General features: G+C 36.5%; 1 protein-coding gene across 1 annotated transcript in view; it reads left to right on the forward strand.

The window, feature by feature from the left end:
- LOC137400923 (neuroblast differentiation-associated protein AHNAK-like) overlaps nt 1-8821 on the forward strand; it is a 42119-nt gene extending 33298 nt beyond the window's left edge. The window contains exons 43-49 of the mRNA XM_068087264.1: nt 2011-2047; nt 2867-2943; nt 3203-3358; nt 3776-3948; nt 5346-5367; nt 6879-7018; nt 8262-8821. Of these exons, the coding sequence (XP_067943365.1) occupies nt 2011-2047; nt 2867-2943; nt 3203-3358; nt 3776-3948; nt 5346-5367; nt 6879-6973 (560 nt within the window). The 3' untranslated portion in view covers nt 6974-7018; nt 8262-8821. The remainder of the gene's footprint in view (nt 1-2010; nt 2048-2866; nt 2944-3202; nt 3359-3775; nt 3949-5345; nt 5368-6878; nt 7019-8261) is intronic.
- The last annotated feature ends 3557 nt before the right edge of the window (nt 8822-12378 follow it).

Consider the following 12378-nt stretch of genomic DNA (forward strand, 5'->3'; position numbering starts at 1 on the left):
TCTTGATGGTCGTTTGCCCAATGTCAAAACAGGAGCAGAGGTAGATGTTGAAAGACCATCTGTTGACATTAAAACCTCAGATCTTTCGGGTGATATTAGCATGCTAAAGGGAAGTGTTGGCGCTAAGAGACCCTCTGTTGATGCTGATATGTCAGGGGACGATTCCAAAGATAATGGAGGATTTAGAGGCCAAATGATGGACGTCAATCTGCACAAATTGGGAAGCAAAGGAGAAATTGATGCAGATTTGCATGTTTCTGATCTTCATACTAATTCGACTAAAGCAAAATCTGAAGTAGATGTAAATGCAAAAAGATTGTTTGCTGACATGGCCTCTCCAAAGTTTTCAGCTAATACTGGCCTAGTGAAGGGAAGTCCTGATTCTGATAAACTTTCTGCAAATTTCCATGTCGATGCATCAAAATCCAAAGAAAGAGAATTGGAAGAATATGAATTAAGAATGCCAGACATTAATATACACAAGTCTGAGAAGGACGCTAACAAGGTTGGTGTAGGTGCCATCTTGTCTAGTCCTGTTACTGATTCACCTGGTATCAAAGCAAGAGTTAGCAGAAATGAGAAAGGTTCTTTTGATATAGGCCTTCCAACAGGCTTTAAAGATGTTGACCTACTAGAGAAAGATAGGGCCATCAATGCCCATGCAGGCCATGTAGAAGTTTTAAACTCGGAAGGCAAAGGTGTAATTTGTAGAGTCAATGCATCAAGAAAGGATTTGCCCACATATCAACAAGACACAAGTGAGCACATTGTGGATACACCTAATGTAGGTCTTGATGTCTTTGATCAAGATAGCTGCTCTAGTAGAACTCTAACCATGAGAGGTTTGTCTATTGGTGCAGACACTATGGAGGTCAGAGGATTCAGCCAAGGCACTTCAAGCATACCTCATTCAAGCATTAAACATGATTTGTCAGTTGACCAGACAACTCAAGAGAAAGCTGGTTTTCTTCATCATGGCTTATGTGATTCTCATGATGAACGTGGCATGTTTCATCAAAAAATAAACCAACCACATTCTAATGAGCCAACTAACAAAATTGAAGAAGCTGATGAATCTGATATGGAAATGCCATTTAAAGAGTTTGGACAAGGTGGTGAAAAAGAAATGAGTATCACTGGTAGTAGTTCACCAGTTAAATTCGGCAAAGACACTTCAAGCACACCTCATTCAAGCATTGAACATGATTTGGCAGTTGACCGTATAACTCAAGAGGAATCTGGTTTTTTTCATCGTCCATCTCATGATAAACTTGGCATGTTTCATCAACAAATAAACCAGCCACATTCTAAACTTACTCAGTATAACCAACCCATAAGTACATCGCGCACTGATGTAGTCGGACCCATTCGTGGCACTCATTGGTCACAAATTGGTGTTGAAAAGCCCATTGTTCATTTTGGTCAATCGTACCCGCAAACTGGCCAACTAAATAAGGACACAGTACAGTCTTGCATCAGAGTTAGCCATTCTAGCCGTGATGAGCTCGCGACTCCACATTTCTTAGAACCTGTCCATCAAAATGTTGATATATCTACTGATGGCATTCATCTCCCAGTGGATAGTCGAGAGTCTTATAGTAACCAGATGAATGTGACGCGTAAGTCGCCGATTCCAGCAAAATCTAATTCCTGCCAACAAACAACTCAAAAATTTTCACCAGTTGCCTGAATGCCAGCAAAGCCATTTTAACCAATAACGCCTTTTAGCCTCTTGAAGCATTACCCTAGCCTCACTGCAGTCATTTTGTAGACTCATTGGCCTTCACTTTATATCACTGCTTCCTTGCCTTTCCAACCTTTCATGCTTTACAGCTAACTCTGCTTATTCAAATGTCTGCTCACCAATAACGACTTTCTTGGAATACTACCAGAAAAAAAAGTAGAAAAAATGTTTTCACATTTGTTGTCATATTTGTCATAATACGTAGTTTTAACTGAAAGTAATATTACTATAGCCACTAATTATAGTTGTCATTTTTGTCTTTGCAGAGGCTAATATTGATCTGAACAAGCCCAGAATAGGCGGGTAAGTACATAAATATGTAACTACATAAGTATGTAAGTACATACGCATGTAAGTACATAAATATGTAAGTACATGCATATGTAAGTACATAATCATGCTGAGTTTCTTAAAAATAAAGGCAAATGCTTTTGGGATAAAAAACTATCAATAAAAATGTTAGTACGACCACTTGGGGCAAATAGTTGAACATTAAAAGGTCGATGATGTTGACCTAAGCACTAATTCTACATTGAGTTGTAAGTATGCACCGTCAAGAACAGTGTGTATAGTTTGTTAACTGTAAGTGTAACATTCTCGATAGATGTCAGGATGTTGATTTTATTTATTGAGTTTGTGAAGATGTAGAAGTTTAAGTACTCTGATTGAAATGACTATCTTTAGACTACGAAAACATTTTTAGCATTTCTAATATTAGAAGGAGTATTCTAATATTATAGTGGTTATTTGTGCTTCACCATTTTGTGGTAATTAGCCTTTCTCTTTTCACTGATTAATAAAATATAAGTTGTATTAATATGAATAACTGCAGTGGTGATTACAAATCTACAATCTGAAACGCTAACTGGCTATTATAACCTGTGAAACACTTTTGTAGTTGAATGCAGTCCAACCTTGTCCTTTTAACATTACTCAGCAGATTTGATTGGTTATTAGTCTAAACCACTTATGCTGTCATTCAGAATGCTCTGGAACTGTATTCTTCATTTTTTGTCTTACTGTCTAATTTGCTTTGAATGGCATTGACAGGTAATATCAAAAGTTTGTCTATTTTTTCTATTTAATTTCTGTGACTATATGTTGGCTGGTTTTATATTTTAGCACAATGTTTGGGGAAGATCCAGTGGTAGAAGCAAATGTTCCTACAGTTTCTGCATCCTCTTCTCATGACACTGAAGGTAGCCTTTATTTCTAGCTTATTTGGTCTACTATCTCTGGTATGAGGGTGACTGTGTGCTCTATCTTTTCCATAATCTATCAATCCTCTGTGTGTTCCAAATGGTAGAACTACCAATTTGGAGATATTCATTCATGTTTTTTCCCTGATGCAGCGATAGTCTCTGTGTGATTATGCATAATTTATTCCTCAATTTCCACCTTTTCATAGATTTATAGCTAAATAAAAACACAGCTTTGAATGATTGATGTTACTTTTAGCCCGTAAAGGGTTGTCTTTCCATGAGCGTCTGGCGGCTATGACTCCTAATTTATTGGAATTGCGTGCCGACTACAATTGGACAGATGAAGACGAAGATGACGGTGAAATGGAACCGTTACCACACAATAAAGTTGAAGTGCCAGCCGAGGTGGCAGGTTCGTCCTTCGAAATGAACAGCAGCATGGCCTGGCTTCCAACGTTCAGTTAACCCCCGCTTTTGTTTTTCCCGGAGTCATCTGCGAGCTTGTAGCGATATTTCTTCTGAAACAGATCTGTCTCTGGCTCTCACCTTACGCTGCCGCTAGTTTTCTGCGCCATGCATGCTTCATATTGTATCTCTTTTCTATTTTAGTATTTCAACTAACACGTTAGAAACATCAGTCTAAGAGCCTCTCTATATTTCTGGCATGCTTCAATCTCGCAGCTTTCCTCTGCATGCCATCAATGTTGTTTTAGCATGGAAATTTATTTGCAAGAATTTTTTTTAATTCAGAGCTTTATCGACTCAGAACTACCTAGTTGTGCCCATGCTGGATTAGCTTGTTCTTATCGACATATCCAATCTTTTTCAGCACGAAAAACTGCATTCTCAGCTGCGCTGGCTGACTGCGCTGGTGATCTTCGAGACCTCGCCTCTTTTGGAATGGAGGGAGGCGTTGAAGGAGACGCGTCTGCAGAGGAGCCTGCAATATCAGTAAACGCCTCGGCACAGCTACATTCTACACCACCTCGTATTGAAGACTCGGTAAGACCGCGGAACTGTTTGTTGCTTACGAAGGCCAATGGATGTCTGAGAACTATTTAATATTTTCTGGTTTCTAACGCTATCTTTGCAAACACTGACGGCTGATATTCAGCACCCGTATGTTTCTAATATACAGTTTTGAGTATTATAAATGTTCTGAAAGTTTCAAGGAAAAAACATCTGATCAACATCGTAAAGAAACTAAAGTAGATGTGATTGATGTTGCTGCCATCTGCAACTTTGTGCCTCGATTTCATCATGAGCTCTGCGAATAGATCTAATATACTGTATAAGAGCAAATGCATGTCATTTTTTATCTAGAAAATATAATTAGTTTCCCTGTGAGGATCAACTCATAGTTTTGAAAAGCAAATTACCAATCGAACAATTTACGATTCTCAACATGATTTATTGTTTAGATAGCAGCCCAGTGTCACTTAAAACTTTCATACCTCCCCTATCAAAGAATGGCTAATACCAAGCTTGAATGTAACTGCCAAATATGAGGCTCACATTCTTAATTTATAATTTTCAATTTCTGCTTACTGTTGTTGCTGTGCACTGCTTTATTAATGGAAGTATCACTAATAAAAGTACCACTAATTAAAGTATCACTAATAAAAGTATCACTAATAAAAGTATCACTAATAAAAGTACCACTAATAAAAGTACCACTAATAAAAGTACTACTAATAAAAGTACTACTAATAAAAGTACCACTAATAAAAGTACCACTAATAAAAGTATCACTAATAAAAGTACTACTAATAAAAGTACTACTAATAAAAGTACTACTATTTAAAAGTGCTACTAATAAAAGTTCCACTAAGAAAGGTACCACTAATAAAAGTACCACTAATAAAAGTACCACTAATAGAAGTACTACTATTTAAAAGTACCACTAATAAAAGTACCACTAATAAAAGTATCACTAATAAAAGTACTACTAATAAAAGTACCACTAATAAAAGTACTACTAATAAAAGTACCATTAATAAAAGTACTACTAATAAAAGTACTACTAATAAAAGTACTACTATTTAAAAGTACTACTAATAAAAGTACTACTAATAAAAGTACCACTAATAAAAGTACCACTAATAAATGTACCACTAATAAAAGTACCACCAATAAAAGTACCACTAATAAAAGTACCACTAATAAAAGTACCACTAATAAAAGTACTACTAATAAAAGTACTACTAATAAAAGTACTACTAATAAAAGTACTACTATTTAAAAGTACCACAAATAAAAGTACCACTAATAGAAGTACCACTAATGTTTGTAATTTTTTATACCACTTCTGACATATTGTCCCCCTAATGGCTATGGATATGATCACCGTCTCCTAAATATTACACTTTCATGCCGTGTCTTGTTCTTTCTTTATTTAGGCTGCAGCTGGTGCTTCACAAGGTGAACTCCTTATTTAACTTTTTAGCTCTTGTGATATTTCTTGTCTACTAGCTATTTAGCTAACAGCTGCTCTGTGTGTAATTCCTCTTACGTTTGTCTCGAAGCCCATGAGAAGACAACTCTCTATCGCATATCCATTCCGCTGCTCAACCTTTTATAGTTTACTGACTCTGTTGCGGCGAGTCGGTGGATCGGTCATTAGCTGGTCACCAGGTTATATCACTAACAATCTGATTGTTTTATTTATATTCCTAGTTTCCTTTCCATAGTCATTCCTCTATTATACTTGTACTTGTGCATTTGGAGAGGTTGCATGGATTTGTATCCTCATGAAGTACTCTGGTGATTTGATTGGCTGAACTTGTCCACTTTTTCGGGTGTGGAAAAAAAGTAGACAAGTTTGTTCTTTCTATCTTTCTGTCAGATTTGTACCGTGGAAACCTTATCTGTGTGTAACATTACCTGTTTGATAACTATTGTTCTTCAGTCAACACTATTAACCAGTGAGTAAAAGTCCTTCACCTCCGTGTTGTAGTTGATAACCAAATTTGAGTATACATGTACGCACAAAGGACTATATGCCTTCCTTGTTCAGAAAAGAACGTGACATATCAAAGTCATTTTTAGATCGAGTTAGTTTAGCCACCATCATTTATCAACCTAATTGTTTGAAATAGAAAAATATTTCTGGTAAGGAGACTGCCGGATTTTCAAATTTTTATTTCGTTATTGCATCCATACATCTCAACCAAGCACTTGTATGTTAGTCATAGTTACCGCTGAGAACACCTAAACTTTTCATGTACAACTGTTAAAGCTCTTCACTAACCTACATGTAAATTTACCCTGTTCCCAGTAGTGAAGCTACATATATGAAAGCTTAGTCCTGAGGCTACAAATACTAAAGGCTATATGATTGACCCACCCTTAACATGCTTTTCGTTAGCTATACCCCTACTAGCTGTTCTTTGAAATTTTCCCTTATCAGTAGCAACCAGTAGCTTTCCTCACATAGCTGTCGGTACATATGGGATGAGCAGTGTGGCAATCATGGGTGGAATGCTAGCCAATGATTAAAATTTTGTCACTTGTTAAGCGGGTTGACAACCTTTTATCAAGGACTCGACAAAATGCTATTGTCGGGTTGAAATAACTATTTACCGTAAATGTCAGGAATTTAAATACTATTTAAATGTCAGGAAGCAGAGTTATCAATTTTCACATTGCTACGAAGACTAACTTAAACATAGTTTGAAAGGTGTTTGAGAATTCTATAAACGCTTTCAAATGAAGAGCCAAGTTTGCTGCGAAGCTATGCCAGGAAACATATATACAAATGCCTCTGAACGTTTGTTTATCAATTTACTGAGTCTGCGCTTGACATATGCAGGCAACTTCTGAGCACATCACAAAAATAGAAATCACCCATTTCATGTCTAAACTTGCTTGAGACAGTTTTATAGCATCTCAGCATTACATTCCATCACTTCTACATTTTTTATTGTTTGCAGGTCATGCCGGAGTCAGCTTGCATCTCGGAGGCGACAGCGGCTCCAACGAGAACACGACAAAAATCGGGTTCAAGAGCCCTTTTTCAAATCGTTAGAAGTCCTGAATCACCTAATAGCACTACAAAAATACCCATTATCAAGTGAGTCAGCTTTGCAAAGGTCATCATATGCTTGCAACAGTAGAACCTTTTTTAAAATATAAGTTTCGTGGTCATAAATTACACGAGACAGAATTTTTTTAGCAGTAAAAAAAGCTTCGATTATCTGGAAAATGCAATCATAGATTCAAATTAGTTTTGGTTTAACATCAAACTGTATTGTGCTATGTTGGTCGTGCAGGCTAGCATTTACCCTATGATACTTGAGATCACAAACTATTGTAATTGGGGTAGTTCTTATTTTTTTCTTCAAAAATAACTGCGTTATTTAGAAGTTTTGAAAATTCATAAAATTATAAGCTATTTTAATCAACTGACGTAATAACAGTTTCATTTAGAGATGGAAACTTGGAACTAAATAACATATTTATGTCAGGTTCCATAATCATTTTAGATTTATGGTTGATAACACGAGACGAAATGGAAAAAGAAGTTCAGTATGTTTTGTGGCCAATACTCGGGTAGCAATTGTCATCTTAAAATTTTGAAAATGAATCTTTGGAAAGGCAACTCCTGAAGCACAAACACAATGACGTTAGGACCTGTAGGCTTCCTTCTAGGGAATTTTTAACTACGAAAGCTCACTCTGTGTAAAATAATTTCACCACAAGATCTACTCTGCTTATCACACCGATAAACCAAAGAAAGCAGTTAAGCAATGGCCTGTATATATGCCCGACTCTTCTAAACTACGCGTGTAATAGTCAAATGGAATTGGCCTGCCAAATAAATAATTTAATGCCGAGGGTCGAACTGAGAGGATGTCATTAAAAAATTGTAAAATGATGATGTATAGTCAAGCAACCCAAATTGATCTTTCTACGAACGTAACAAATATGTGTCTATATGATCAGATCAATAAAGCAATATTTTCCCACAACTCTGTCAGTGTTTTTTATTTTCATCAGGCAAAAAGAACAAATTTAATTTATAGGAATCCTCATACCGTGAACATTAAATGGAAAAAGGCAGTATTATTAATCTAATATTAAATTTTCTCTTTTAGCAAAAGCAGGCTAAATTTACATCAAAGAAGAAAATACTAATAGCAATTTCACCACCCAAGTTTTCCAGCCACCTCTGTGAACTCCGTGTACTCGGAGTCTACTTTGTCGGAAGACCCAGCTTTCTGTGTACACTTTCCGTTTTGCCATTGTTCTTGGGTATCTAAAAGTAAACTGAGTTTGATACATGTGTTCTAATCTATTCACCCTTTTCTCTACAGGAAACCATAGAATATAGACAAGTGCGTAACTCAAACGCTGAAACTTATCATTAGAGGCTAGCATGATTGACTTGAGTATGTTTCTTTATTGCTGATCGCGAGATGACCCTTGACCCTATAACATCGACCCTTTCAACTCTACATCATCAATGGAAATACTATACTCAGCTCACACTGTGTCAGCCATATTGCTCAAGTATTAGCATATTTGATGCGAAATCATTTGTTACCTGGAAGACATTATTACCTAACGTATATCCAGGCTTGCTGCGCCATTTCATCACAGGCACAGCCAATGCACTTGTCCATATATCGAAATCCATAATATATTACAGCTTGTGAACATAGCGTATACTTAAGCTAATGGGTGAAATTATTTTAGTTTTTGTAAATGTTGCTGATTATAATTATTACACGATTTACTTTTTTCAGTTAAATGGATAACTTGGCCATTATTTATCAATTGTACCTTTGAGAAGGTTATAAACAATGGTTTACAATGCAATGGTATTTGTATTATATATATTGTTGTTTACAAATAAATTTAGTTCTCATGTTTACTTTTAAAAGTCTGTTAAGTCTTACAGCAGCTTCTCAGCTGTACATATTTAGGACGATAATTGCTACAAAATCAGTAGTGCCTTTTGAGACATGCATTAGACTCCCAGGGTTGATACTCCCCTATAAAGGGCCTATTAGGCTCAGCCCAAAATCACGTTTTAGGGGGGTTTCAAACCATGGGGCACTGTCAGTGAATTTGCTACTTTAGGAGGGGTTTCCACATTTTGATTTCCTATTTTATAGCTTCTGAATCATATTGGATGTTTAGCGGGGTGTGAAACCTGGGCGGCCCCTAGGGGACTCCCAGTGTTTAGGGAGTGTATTTCAAATGGTCCAACCGGTGATTGGGGTACAATATCCAAGTCTGGGCCTAGCCAGGTGACTGCTTCTTTCAGAGTATCAACCCTGAGATTAGAGTTGACATTTATTCAAAACGTAAACGATGCCTACAACACACAAAAATACAATCACATTCATATTGAGATTGTACCATTCGAATTTTAAAATTGGACTATTCAGTATAATATCTGGTCAATATACTAAACATCAAACTTCATTCAGCAGAATATAACCAATAAAGGAAGTGGTTGTAAGTTTGCGACTACTTAAATTGATGGATGATACATATTTTGTGTTACCATGGCAGCTCCAAACAAAAAAGTGTGAAAAAGCCCTTATCCTACTTGTAACAAACATACCTGAGGAAGTACAAAGGTGTATAGTGATCCCATCATCAAATACTCAGTGTCAACCTCAGCCTTGCTGTTTCCTTAACTCGTGGGCTCCGAATGCATGATCTCTGCTGCAACTCAAGTGATGCCTTAACAGGCTTCAGCTATGGACAATTAGCTAGCCCACAGTAACAAAAATATGACTAACATGTTAGTGAGTGTGGTAGTATGTGCCTGCGTCCCTTTCCAACATCTTTGCAAAAGTTGAAAAACAACTCTCCTTTACATATTCACGACTCAACGCTGTATTATGATGTTACATTGCTGAAAGCTTTTATTGCTGTAAAAAGTGAACCACTTTGCTTTTCCACTTATTATATATATATCATGCTTTTGTGCTGGGAAGCCAGTTATATCGTGCTCGTATCATTGTGCATGGTCAATCAATGCGAACTCTGTCCAACCTTATAAGTAAGTATCTTATCAATCAGCAAGCAATAAACACAAATTCTGTGTTTTATTTCTATTGACAATCCAAGTGCTGCTAACAATAAGGATAGGCCAGCTATCCCGATTGTTAGCAGAAACACCTGCACATGCTTAGCAAGCACAAAGTGTGTTTTTCAGCAGCTGAAGCCATAAAGCATTAAATTGCTTACAAGCTAGTTGCATTGATCAAAATATTGCTAGGTTTAACCACTTATTTGAGTTTTAGTACATCGGAATAATTGCAGCACATTTTGTATGATTGTGATAAGTTGGAAGACAGTGTTAACATAGGAACAGTGGAAATGAATGCAGATTTTGCCTTAGCAACATATTACATAATTTGTTAAGTTTCAGTAGCCAGTACCATAAGCCTATGCTATGTTAACTGCTTAAGTAAAACTGCATTGAAGCCAAATAATGGAGTTGTCTGCTCTCACTAGCTATGACAAGAATGTTGAGGATTTTCTTTGAAACTTGGGTATTGTGGATATATATTTGTGGTTAAACACAATTTTTAATAAGCTAAAGCCCATCGTCTCATGATCAATACAAATACATAACTTAAAACTTAAACACAATTTGGAAGCAAACACAATAGTGAAAAAATAGTATTTGTCTGTGTTTAATAAGGCAACAGAGTCGCTTAGCCTTATTCTACATCTGTGAAACTCGGCTAAAATTTGAACTTTTTAACCGAACTTATAACTGACACCAATTTACAGTTTATCTTGGTTAGAACCTAGAGAATAGGTGTATTAACCAATAGGCCTCTAAAATTATCAGAGTTTCCATCTGATTGGTCAGCGCAATTTCTGTGCAAAAATTTTATGGCAGATGTATCATTTCCTAAGTCCAAGACCTTGCAGCTAAGCATATCAATACTTTTGGGTCAGATATCCGATGAAGTCATTGAAGGCCAGATGTTAAGTTCCTACAGATTCAACCCGCCGATGGTTTATGGTACCCAATTGTTAAGTGCTTTAAAATCTGGCAAGGCAATAAAAAATGGAAACGATACGACTAGGCGAGTGATGCATTTTACATAATCTGAGAACAGACGTTTAGAGTTGTGGTTCAGTAATCCTTTATTTGTTACGGTTATTCGAGACTGGCATCATAGACATAGGACTAATTTACTTGTATTTAATAAAGTCACGTCTTCAAGAGGTTCATTGACCAATTTTGACAAATATGGACATTTGAGAGACACACAAAATCGCAATGGTGCTTTTGGAGGGACTTCACTAGGATGGAGTATGACCGAGATTTCAGTAGACTTTCAGGAGACATATATACAGTAGACTCTCCTACAACGTAAATAATCCGTTCCAGGAACGTTTACGTTATAGGGAATTTACATTATACGAAAAATAAAATACATGTAAATTCCCTAATCCGTTCAAAGATCTTTTCAAACTCGCCCCTTTGGCCATGCAAAGAAGAAAAACTTGACATAACTCTTCTAATTGGAGGGCTGTATCATAACTGCAGCACTGTTGGTTTGCGTCAAACACACATAAACCTAAAAATACCATTGTTTAAATCAAAAGCTGGTCAATGTTGTTTGGATTATCAGGAGTCGTTGCTATGGAATCTACTACCGGTTACGATGCGTAAAATTGTAAATGCTAATTCTTTCAAAAATGAACTGAAGCGCTACCTCAGACAACCAGACTAGACTAAACTAACTAGACAGACTTCTGCTGACTCTACTTTCAGGTTCCGCGCCTTGATTAGCCTTGCTATCTCACACAGGGACCTCATCATCACCTTCCCTGGAGTGACATTTTTTTTCCTTTTTTACTTGTATACTGTAAGAAACACTCTTCATATTATTTTGTAGTTACATTATAGATGAAAATAAACAAACAAAAGCATCGACAATTTTTCATCTTTATCTAATCAATCTTTAAGGTTTTATAGACCATGGTTGCGGTAATTTTTACAATAAGTTGATGGGGAGCGCACATCTTCGACGTTCATTGATGTCGATTTGCTTATTTATTCTAAACAGTCAAGTCTATTCTGCAAAGTAAAACTAATAATAATTATTTTAAACTTCTACACGAGAGCAAAACAACAAAATATTTTTACTATAAAGAAGCGGTAGTTAGGTCGTAATTAGCCTGTACTTAGCCTGTTCTTAGGCTATCTGTACCCAAGGGGTCAAGGTTAGGATAAAAGAGAACTTTCGATGATGCTCCAACTCGTCACATGCAGATTGGTAGATTGCCGCTGTAATACCTACACCAATCGATCGCCTTTGTATTCATGCACAATTGCGCAGCAGCTGTTCTCTGTTTTGTCGACATATGACGATCTATCGCGACAAACTAAAATATCGCGAAAGTTGTATATATAATAGATATAACATTATAGGCGCGTCGGTTTTTTTT

Source organism: Watersipora subatra, chromosome 7, assembly GCF_963576615.1.
Source record: "Watersipora subatra chromosome 7, tzWatSuba1.1, whole genome shotgun sequence".
NCBI classification, from domain to species: Eukaryota; Metazoa; Bryozoa; class Gymnolaemata; order Cheilostomatida; family Watersiporidae; genus Watersipora; species Watersipora subatra.